Source organism: Oncorhynchus keta, chromosome 17 (genome assembly GCF_023373465.1).
Source record: "Oncorhynchus keta strain PuntledgeMale-10-30-2019 chromosome 17, Oket_V2, whole genome shotgun sequence".
In the NCBI taxonomy this organism is placed as follows: Eukaryota; Metazoa; Chordata; class Actinopteri; order Salmoniformes; family Salmonidae; genus Oncorhynchus; species Oncorhynchus keta.
Genome location: NC_068437.1, coordinates 48,253,343 through 48,263,960, shown reverse-complemented (window position 1 = coordinate 48,263,960; position 10,618 = coordinate 48,253,343). Strand labels below are relative to the sequence as shown.

General features: G+C 45.1%; 1 protein-coding gene across 6 annotated transcripts in view; it reads left to right on the top strand.

Moving 5' to 3' along the window:
• The first annotated feature begins 1 nt into the window (after nucleotide 1).
• lrrk2 (leucine-rich repeat kinase 2) overlaps nucleotides 2-10,618 on the top strand; it is a 56,486-nt gene continuing 45,869 nt past the window's right edge. For 3 of the 6 annotated variants that reach the window (XR_008066812.1, XM_052466283.1, XM_052466280.1), the window contains exons 1-12: nucleotides 2-258; nucleotides 871-956; nucleotides 1,287-1,396; nucleotides 3,314-3,402; nucleotides 5,025-5,159; nucleotides 7,075-7,209; nucleotides 7,884-8,015; nucleotides 8,200-8,319; nucleotides 9,429-9,592; nucleotides 9,729-9,811; nucleotides 9,900-10,024; nucleotides 10,221-10,350. Coding sequence is in view for 5 of the 6 variants with exons in the window: in XM_052466283.1 (XP_052322243.1) it covers nucleotides 120-258; nucleotides 871-956; nucleotides 1,287-1,396; nucleotides 3,314-3,402; nucleotides 5,025-5,159; nucleotides 7,075-7,209; nucleotides 7,884-8,015; nucleotides 8,200-8,319; nucleotides 9,429-9,592; nucleotides 9,729-9,811; nucleotides 9,900-10,024; nucleotides 10,221-10,350 (1,448 nt within the window). In the remaining variant the exon portion in view is untranslated. The remainder of the gene's footprint in view (nucleotides 259-870; nucleotides 957-1,286; nucleotides 1,397-3,313; nucleotides 3,403-5,024; nucleotides 5,160-7,074; nucleotides 7,210-7,883; nucleotides 8,016-8,199; nucleotides 8,320-9,428; nucleotides 9,593-9,728; nucleotides 9,812-9,899; nucleotides 10,025-10,220; nucleotides 10,351-10,618) is intronic. The other 3 variants (XM_052466284.1, XM_052466281.1, XM_052466282.1) reach the window with 3 other exon arrangements.

Sequence of the window (10,618 nt, the reverse complement as noted above, 5' to 3'; positions counted from 1 at the left end):
AGTGACAGTATCAGTGCAACGTTGTTGCTTTTCATGTAGTCCACTGTCGCTTTTGGAGGATTGTAACGATAGATACATGCATTTAAAGTCGTCATTTATCGAACAACATATCAAATACAATGGTTAACAAGGAAGAACTGGAAGAAAGATTGAAAAAACTATTAGTGAGATTGAAAAACCTACAGGAGGGGAAGCAGTTGAGTACCCTGGTTCAGATCATCCAAGACCTTCTTTTCCTGGCGCACACTGATGACTGTGGTAATAAACCATACATTATATTTATTTCTAGAATATTTAATACTATTTTCCATTATGTATACCAATTTATAGTTTCCTACTGATTGTGCATTTGTGTTTAATCTCTATGCAGTGTACTTTCTGTAGGACAGATGTTTATATGTACAAAGTGTCAATTTCAGACTTCTGTTATTCTCATCTAAGCCAGGCAATTGTTGAAGTTGCACCCAGTTAAAAATATAAATTAGCTCGTTATTGAACTGAAAGAACATGTACCTCTTCTGCTCTCCTCTCCTCGCCCTCTCCTCTGTTTCTCCTCTCTGTCTCTCCTGTCCCTCTCCTCTGTCTCTCCTGTCCCTCTCCTCTGTCTCTCCTGTCCCTCTCTTCTGTCTCTTCTGTCCCTCTCCTCCTCTCCTGTCTCTCCTCCACTTTCTCTCCTCTCCCCTGTCTCTCTTATATCTCCCGTCTCTCCACTATTTCTCTTATCTCTCCTCTCCCCTGTCTCTCCTCTGCTCTGTCTCTCCTCTCCTCTGTCTCTCCTCCCCTGTCTCTCCTTTCTCTCTCCTCTCCCTTGTCACTCCTCTCCCCTTTCAATCCCCTCTCCCCTGTCTCTCCTCTAATCTTTCCTGTCAGCAGCAGAGCTATTTGAGGATAAAGATGTCCATGTGCCTCTTATGGTGGTGTTGTCGACTTACAGCAACAGCAGAGGGGTGCAACAGGTAACCCATTATCACAACTCACTGATCATCAGCCAGCTGAGCGCTATTGTCTTTACACATATAATACAGTTGTACTGTAGTACTAATCAAACAGAAGGCCTGGATAGGAGTGTGACTAAACAACTGCTTGGGTCACATGACCTCATCTGTCAGGGTCACACTTTACATTCAAGCTCTAGTGTGAGATATTCTAATGACTTGTTGTTACGCTGTACTTAAACTGTACTTGACTAGACTTACAGGAATATGTACACTGTCTTGTAAAGTGTTACCAGTGATTTTATTTATACAGTATACAGTTTATTTATAAAATATATATTTTCCCTGTAGGTGGGATGGTCGTTGCTGTGTCGGCTGATGGAGATATGTCCTTCCACCTTGGACTCACTGGTCAGGCCCCTGGGAGCAGGGAAAGACTGGGAGGTACTTGGAGTGCATCAGTAAGTAGTGGAAGACCCCCTTACAGTGCTTTCGGAAAGTATTCAGACCCATTGACTTTTTACACATTTTGTTACGTTACAGCCTTATTCTAAAATGGATTAAATAAAACATTTTCCCAATCAATCTACACACAATACCCCATAATGACAAATAAATAACTGTTGTTTTTTAAAAAATTTTAGCAAATCTATTAAAAATACAAAACAGAAATACCTTATTTACATAAGTATTCGGACCCTTTGCTATGAGATTCTAAATTGAGCTCAGGTGCATCCTGTTTCCATTGATCATCCTTGAGATGTGTCTACAACTTGATTGGAGTCCACCTGTGGTAAATTCAGTGACATAATTTAGAAAGGCACACACCTGTCTATATAAGGTCCCACAGTTGACAGTAAATGTCAGAGCAAAGACCAAGCCTTGAGGTCGAAGGAATTGTCTGTACAGCTCCGAGACATGATTGTGTTGAGGCAAAGATCTGGGGAAAGGTACCAACAAATGTCTCCATCATTCTTAAATAGAAGAAGTTTAGAACCACCAAGACTCTTCCTTGTGCTGGCCGCCCGGCCAAACTGAGCAATCGGGGGAGAAGGGTGTTGGTCAGGGAGGTGACCAAGAACCCGATGGTCACTGACAGAGCTCCAGAGTTCCTCTGTGGAGATGGGAGAACCTTCCAGAAGCACAACCATCTCTGCAGCATTCCACCAATTAGGCCTTTATGGTAGAGTGGCCAGACGGAAGCCACTACTCAGTAAAAGGTGCATGACAGCCCGCTTGGAGTTTGCCAAAAGGCACCTGAAGACTCTCAGGCCATGAGAAACAACATTTTCTGGTTTGATGAAACAAAGATTGAACTGGCCTGAATACCAAGCGTCACATCTGGAGGAAACCTGGCACCATCCCTACTGTGAATCATAGTGGTGGCAGCATCATGCTGATGATGGTGATGTTTTTCGGCGGCAGAGACTGGGAGACTAGTCAGAATCAAGGGAAAGATGAACGGAGCAAAGTACATAGAGATCCTTGATGAAAACCTGCTGCAGAGTGCTCAGAACCTCAGACAGGGTGAATGTTCACCTTCTAACAGGACAATGACCCTAAGCACACAGCCAAGACAACGCAGGGGTGGCTTCGGGACAAGTCTCTGAATGTCCTTGAGTGGCCCAGCTAGAGTCCGGACTTGAACCTGATTGAACATCTCTGGAGAGAACTGAAAATAGCTGTGCAGCAACGCTCACCCATTCCAACCTGATAGAGCTTGAGTGGATCTGCAGAGAAGAATGGGAGAAGCTCCTCAAATACAGGTGTGCCAAGCTTGTAGACTTAAGGATGTAATCGCTACCAAGGATGCTTCAACAAAGTACTGAGTAAATGGTCTGAATACTTATGTATATGTGATATTTCCGTTTTTTGTCTTTAATACATTTGCAAAAATGTTTTTTTTAAATGTAAAAAGTTTCTGCATTGTCATTATGGGGTATTGTGTAGAGGATTGATGAGGGGGAAAAAATTATTGAATCAATTTTAGAATAAGGCTGTATGTAACGTAACAAAATGTGGAAAAAGTCAAGGGGTCTGAATACTTTCCGAATGCACTGTATGTCCTTGCAGTATGTGTTCATCCAGCTAACTCAGGGTATTGAGGGTATTTGTGGGTAGGAGGAGTTGTCCTTGTTTTGTTGTTACGTTCTGTCTGTAAAGGAAACACAAGGAAGGAAGTCCAAAGCCACACAGGGAATTGAAAGGGCACAAATGCAAAAGAAACCTATTGTTAAGACACTGTTCAGTGCTGTTGGTGCAAAAACTGAATAGAAAATTGTGTGTCTGCACGTGCATACTATTTGTGTGTTTGTGTGCACATGTGTGATTTTATATGTGCTCGCCCCACTATGTTTTACCCTGTGTATGATTTCCAGGCAGATCCTTAAGGTGTTGTCCCAGCACAGTGGAGACTGCAGGGTGATGATGGTTGGGCTCAGGGCACTGGCTCTGCTCCTCAGATCAGGTACAATAAAGCATATTTTGAAAAGGACAGGAGAAGAACTACCTCTTGCAGGTTTAATGCAGCAATTATTTCTTTGACCACTGGGTCTTTGTCAACTCTTTTTATATGCTATTATATAAATATGTAATACATCTTTCTCCTATCTGGAGGTCATTCTACAACAGTTTCACCCACATCCCATGACTCAAGATAACAACGGGCCACAGACTTCTGGGAGCAGAGTCACTCAACTAGAAATATGTTATGGTAGTTGTTAAAAAGTCACTAGATCAGTCTAGTACACACAAATGATTCCTAACAAAAAGAACATTAAGATACCAGCATGCTGTGCCAGGTTAACCTCAGAATGAGCCGTCGGCAGCTACATATAGTAGCTCTTTGCAGTAAACTAAGTTAAAGTTCGAGGCATTCAATTGCCAATGTTTGACTATGGAGATTGCATGGCTGTGTGCTCGATTTTATACACCTGTCAGCAATGGGTGTGGCTGAATTAGCCAAACCTACTAATTTGAAGGGGTTGTCCACCTACTTTTGACAATGTAGTGTATCTGTGTAAACATAGCCTTACAGCAAAACTACAGACACTGCGACAAGAGCGTACCTTCATACAATATCTGCACATACAATAATCGACAGTACTACATTTTCAGAGACTACTTTTGGCTAGTGAGCTCTACTTTCATAACTGCTGGCTAAAAAGGATACAAAAGAACCGGAGAATCTCTTGAAGGCATTATTGTTAGGAATTCAAGGACTGTAAACATAGCATATACACGTGACCGTCATATCACTTGTTGCTTGTAGTGGAGTACAGTAAACAGACAAACATGACAGTGTATCACTTGTTTTTGCACTTAGTGTCTGTAAGGAGGGGATGTTCCGATCGTGCTCAAGTGATAGGAATGGCAGCCCCCCCCTCATTACAGGCAGAAACTGCAACAACAAGTGGTATGTTATACTATCAGACAATGTTTAAATTGTCCATGTCTTGTACCTGTACTCCACTACTCAGGCCAATAGTGTCCTCTCTATTTATCTGTCATCAAGATAATCAATTCATCATATTGTCTAACTTGGCATATTTCATCTTAAAGTCGCTCTGTCTGTCGATTTCTGCCCTCAGTCAATTCTTTTCAGTTATTGACAGATCATGTAATAGATATGACATCATACCCATGGTTGCCAAGGAGCCCTTAGAATGCAGCAAATTGAATTAGGTCACGTGGTCCCCTCTCCCCACCACTCCAACCCTCTCTTTAGTCAAAGGGACAGTACAGTATCAGTATTAAGTGAAGGTTAAGCGAGACAGAAATGTGCACACACAGCACAGGAGTTTCCAGGACTGTCCTTGGGGGGGAGGTATTTACAAGGTAGGAAGTGAACCTAGGTGCTTTCAGTTCCTCTATGGGCGAAAGGTCAAAGGGTCCTTAACCAGCGAAGCAATGCATCAAAAATGTCTATGATCCTGTGTAAATAAGTCTATTTTGATACACAACATTATAGAAACCTTTTGACAAGACATTAATAAGGCTCATACATGCTTATAACAAGTGATTAAACATTAGCACTGCGTGGTCAGATTCAATTCAAGTGTCACCAGATGTTTTTTTCTCTGTGTCAAGATGTGATCGTGTTGTTGATTCGGGATGAGGAAGAGGATGTGTTTAGTTTGATCGTTGAGGGGATGAAGACTTTCCCCTCCAGTGAGGAGGTTCAGATTCAGGGCTGCCGTGGTCTCCAGCTGCTATTGGACAGAGGTGAGATATACACTGAGTCTAGAAAACATTAGGGACACCTTCCCAAAATTGAGTTGTACCTCCTCTTTTGCCCTCAGAACAGCCTCAATTTGTCAGGGTATGGACTCTACAAGGTGTCGAAAGCGTTCCACAGGGATGCTGGACCATGTTGACTCCAATGCTTCCTGCATTTGTGTCAAGTTGGCTGGGTGGCCTTTGGGTGGTGGACCATTCTTGATAGACACAGGAAACTGTTGATTGTGAAAACCCAGAAGCGTTGTAGTTCTTGACACAAACCGGTGTGCCTGGTACCTACTACCATACCCCGTTCAAAGGCACTTCAATATTTTGTCTTGCCATTCACCCTCTGAAGTGCACACATACACAATCCATGTCTCAATTGTCTTGAAGCTTAACAATCCTTGTTTAACCTGTCTTCTCTTCATCTACACTAATTAAAGTGGATTTATCAAGTGACATCAATAAGGGATCATAGTTTTCACCTGGATTCACCTGATCAGTTAATGTCATGGAAAGAGCAGGTGTTTTTAATGTATTGTTCACTCAGGGTAGATTCCTAGTCACTAGTGGAGATACCTAGTCACCAGTGGAGATACCTAGTCACCAGTGGAGATACCTAGTCACCAGTGGAGATACCTAGTCACCAGTGTATATACCTAGTCACCAGTAGAGATACCTAGTCACCAGTAGAGATACCTAGTCACCAGTGGAGATACCTAGTCACCAGTGGAGATATAGTCACCAGTGTATATACCTAGTCACCAGTGGAGAGATACTCACCAGTGGAGTCACCAGTGGAGATACCTAGTCACCAGTGGAGATACCTAGTCACCAGTGGAGATGTCACCAGAGATACCTAGTCACCAGTAGTCACCAGCGGAGATACCTAGTCACCAGTGGAGATACCTAGTCACCAGCGGAGATACCTAGTCACCAGCGGAGATACCTAGTCACCAGCGGAGAGTCACCAGCGGAGATACCTAGTCACCAGGAGATACGGAGATACCTAGTCACCAGCGGAGATACCTAGTCACCAGCGGAGATACCTAGTCACCAGTGGAGATACCTAGTCACCAGTGGAGATACCTAGTCACCAGTCACCAGTGAGTCACCAGTGTATATATCTAGTCACCAGTGGAGTCACACCAGTGGAGATACCTAGTCACCAGAGATACCTAGTCACCAGTGGAGATACCTAGTCACCAGTGGAGATACCTAGTCACCAGTGGAGATACCTAGTCACCAGTGGAGATACCTAGTCACCAGTGGAGATACCTAGTCACCAGTGGAGATACCTAGTCACCAGTGGAGATACCTAGTCACCAGTGGAGATACCTAGTCACCAGTGGAGATACCTAGTCACCAGTGGAGATACCTAGGAGATACCTAGTCACCAGCGGAGATACCTAGTCACCAGCGGAGATACCTAGTCACCAGCGGAGATACCTAGTCACCAGCGGAGATACCTAGTCACCAGCGGAGATACCTAGTCACCAGCGGAGATACCTAGTCACCAGCGGAGATACCTAGTCACCAGCGGAGATACCTAGTCACCAGCGGAGATACCTAGTCACCAGCGGAGATAACTAGTCACCAGCGGAGATAACTAGTCACCAGCGGAGATACCTAGTCACCAGCGGAGATACCTAGTCACCAGCGGAGATACCTAGTCACCAGCGGAGATACCTAGTCACCAGCGGAGATAACTAGTCACCAGCGGAGATACCTAGTCACCAGCGGAGATACCTAGTCACCAGTGGAGATACCTAGTCACCAGCGGAGATACCTAGTCACCAGCGGAGATACCTAGGCTGCACTGCAAAGTCCTTTGGGGATTTTTTTAATGTGTCCTGGGATTTTTCAGGCATATTTTTTTATACTCTGACTGATGTTGTGGGCATCTCTGTGTTGGCAGTGTCTGATGACGACCTGGTAGAGTTTCTGGAGAACCAGGACCACAGTGTGGTTCTAGGTGCTCTCCACCATTTTCACGACAGTGAAGACCTGTTTCTGCAGGCCATGAAGGTACTCCTTCCTCTAGCAGGTCCTGGTAAGTCCCCAATGAAGAAGAATACAAAACATGTCTGTTTACCCCACCCCCACCCCTCTTTGCTGCTTTTTCTCTTTTCTCTTATTTTTCTCACATTCCTTTCTCGGACAGTATTTCTGGGACCAAATAAATGATTTATAATTTATATTCTGGCTGCTAGGCCCACTGAAAACAATTCATTCGATTTTAGCCTTTTCTCGAAGATTGGTAGATTTTCTCAGTAAATATATAGTTAGGTTCTTGTCTCACTCCTCACAATGATTATCTTCATTTGAGTTGACCCAATGTCAAGCCTGTTTTCTGTGTGGTATGGGAAATCACCATGTTGTTGTCGTTGTTCTCTGACGTCTGTGTACCTCGTGTATCATGCCACTTCTTTTTCAGATTGTGTTCTTTTTTGTGTTTTCTTTTCTGTAGGGTTGCACAATTCTGGCAACTTTGTCAAAATATCCAGGTTTGCCAGAAATCCTAGTTGCAAGATGGAATGAGGAGGTAATAAGTAAGCAATCTGGGAATCCTCCAGGCTCCAACCTGGATTTCTGGAAAATCTGGGACTTTTCAGAAAGTTACCAGAATTTGGCAACCCTACTTGTCTGTTTCATTTGCTGCTGACATTGAGTTTCCCTTTGGGGATCAATGAAGTATTAATCTATCATTCAATCAATCAATCATAGCCAGTAACGTGGAGATCCTGATGTCGGGGGGAGAGAGGTGTTACAGTGTGGTGGCTGGAGCCATGGAGTCGTTCCCAGCGGTCGAGGCACTGCAGGAGGTCGGCTGCTGTCTGTTCAGGAAGTTTACATCAGGTCAGTTCCAGGGTCAAAGGGTCAGAGGTCATGAGCAGTAGGATTTAGAGCCAAAATACTTTATTTGTATTTCAGCCACACGGCAGTCCCTGCAACTTGCTGTAAAGTTAAGCGATGAGTCTGGGGTAACCCCCCGGACACCACAAACACACCCCTCACCAATAGTTCAATGTATCTCTTTCAGAAAGATATTGTAGTATTCTGGTGCTGAATGGGGTGCATAGGGTCACTGTAAGAGCCTGTTTGACTTACCCTGAGAACGCCACTCTACAAGCTGCTGCTCTCTCCTGTCTGGCTGCCCTCAGTGAGTACACACACACACATACATACACACACACAGTTTGTTGACTACACCACGGTTTTAGGCCTATAGGGACAACAGGTCAGCCTAAAGGGAGGAGGTAAGTGAACTGGCATTGTGGTGTCATGACAAGAAGCTCTCTGTCAATATCAGCAAAACAGAGGAGTTGATTGTTGACTTCAGGAAGCATAGGAGGGAATATGCCCCGAATCCACATCAACGGGACAGCAGTAAAAAGAGTCACAAGTTCTAAGTTGTCAAGAGGTAGCAACATCTATTTCCTAAGGCACCTGAAGAAATTCAGGATGCCGTCCTGGATCTTCTCCAAATACTAACGCTGCACCATCGAGAGCATCCTGCCGGTTGTACCACGGCCTGGTATGGGAATTTCTCCATCCACGACCACAAGGCCCTCCAGGGGGTGGTGAAGACGGCCCAGTACATCACTAGGATTGTGCTCCCACCCATCACAACTGTTGCTACCTGACTCTTATTATACTGCTCAGTTTATACACTAGCCCCCATCCTCCCCTTCCTCAAAGCAGAAGTAAATATTGGACTATAAATTGTGCCTTGTATTATACTTAAAATATTTAATATTTTTTACTTTATGTTCATATTCTTCTTATTTTGTATTTATTTATTTTACTTTTTGTGGTATCCAATTGGTAGTTACAGTCTTGTCCCATCGCTGAAACTCCCATACTGACTCGGGAGAGGCGAAGGTCGAGAACCATGCGTCCCTGCCGAAACATGACCCTGCCAAGACGCACTGCTCGCTTAACCCGGAAGCCAGCCGCACCAATGTGTCGGAGGAAACACCGTCCAACTGGCGACCATGTCAGCGTGCATTGCGCCCTGCCTGCCACAGGAGTCGCTAGAGCGCGATGGGACAAGGACATCCCGGCTGGCCAAACCCTCCCCTAACCCGGACGACGCTGGGCCTCAGCCCGGGATCGAACCCGGATCTGTAGTGACGGATCAAGCACTGCAGTGTCTTAGACCGCTGCTCCACTCTGGAGGCCATATTCTCATATTTTATTACCTCTTATTGTTGTAAGCATTTCGTTGGACGGCTCACCACTGTTGTTTCCTGTTTCTCGTCCACTCAGCTGAAACCATAGTGCAGAGCAAAGCTGTGGTGAATGAAGGGATGGAGGAGGGAGAGGCGGAGGAGAACAGAGGTAAGGAGGAGGTGGTGGATGATGTGGGGTTGTGCTGGATGGAGGCCTGCTGCAGAGCTCTGGAGGTCCATGCTGCTGATTCCACAGTGCAGGTAAGTCCTCAGCACTTTATCACACATCATCTATTAGCTTGTCTTGTATTGACATTTTAGTCACTGTCCTACTACTCTTCAGTCTTTCTGTCTGTCCTCCTCTCTCTCTTTCTGTTTCTAACCATCACCCCCCTAGGAAGCTGCATGTTGGGCCATACACAGCCTGCTATTGCATGGCAGCGAGTCATGGCACCATTCCACAGAAGAGCAAGACGGAAGGTAGTCCGTTAGCATGAGCTTTCCTCATGGTGTAGTCATCGACCATTCGCTTAAGCGTTTACAATTTTGCTGGTATTGTGATTGACAGTGATTGTGTGCTCCCCAGGACACCAGTCCACAGACAGATCATGGCTGCCATGCTGCTCCACTCTTCCTCCCCTGGGGTGTTCCAGGCTGCTGCCAGCGCCATGGGAACACTCATCACCTACAATAGTGAGTCAGACTAGCTCCTGTTACTACCCATCAACTGTCTGAGGTGACATTCAGTCAGATCAGGCTTCAGCCTCTGCATATTACTGCTAAAGATTTAACTGTGTGTGTGTGTGTGCGTGCGTGCGTGCGTGCGTGCCTGCCTGCCGTGCGTGCGTGCGTGCCTGCCTGCCGTGCGTGTGTGCGTGTGTGTTTGCAGGTAAAATGCGATCTCTGTTGTTGTCCAACGGCCTCCATGTGAACGTGGTGGAGATGATGAAGAGACATCTGTCCTCTCCAGAGGTCTCCGCAGGTGGATGTAAACTGCTCCACCTGCTCTTCAAGGGAAGGTAGGAATCATTTCAACTGACATGATTTCAACTGACATTTACGCATTCCTGTTGCGGGCTTAGTATAATTACATCAGTCAACTTCTGAAGAGGTTCCTACTTGCAGAGCAGGTTTCTCTTGTGGAACAGGTCTGTCTTACAAAACAGATTTGATCGCATTGAGAATATTCAGTATAAATACAGGTTAACAGTATGTTCCAAACTTGTTAGTTTGGGGTATCAGTACTCCGGGTTGACAATCACTGCTTCAGTTCGAAGGTATGTAATG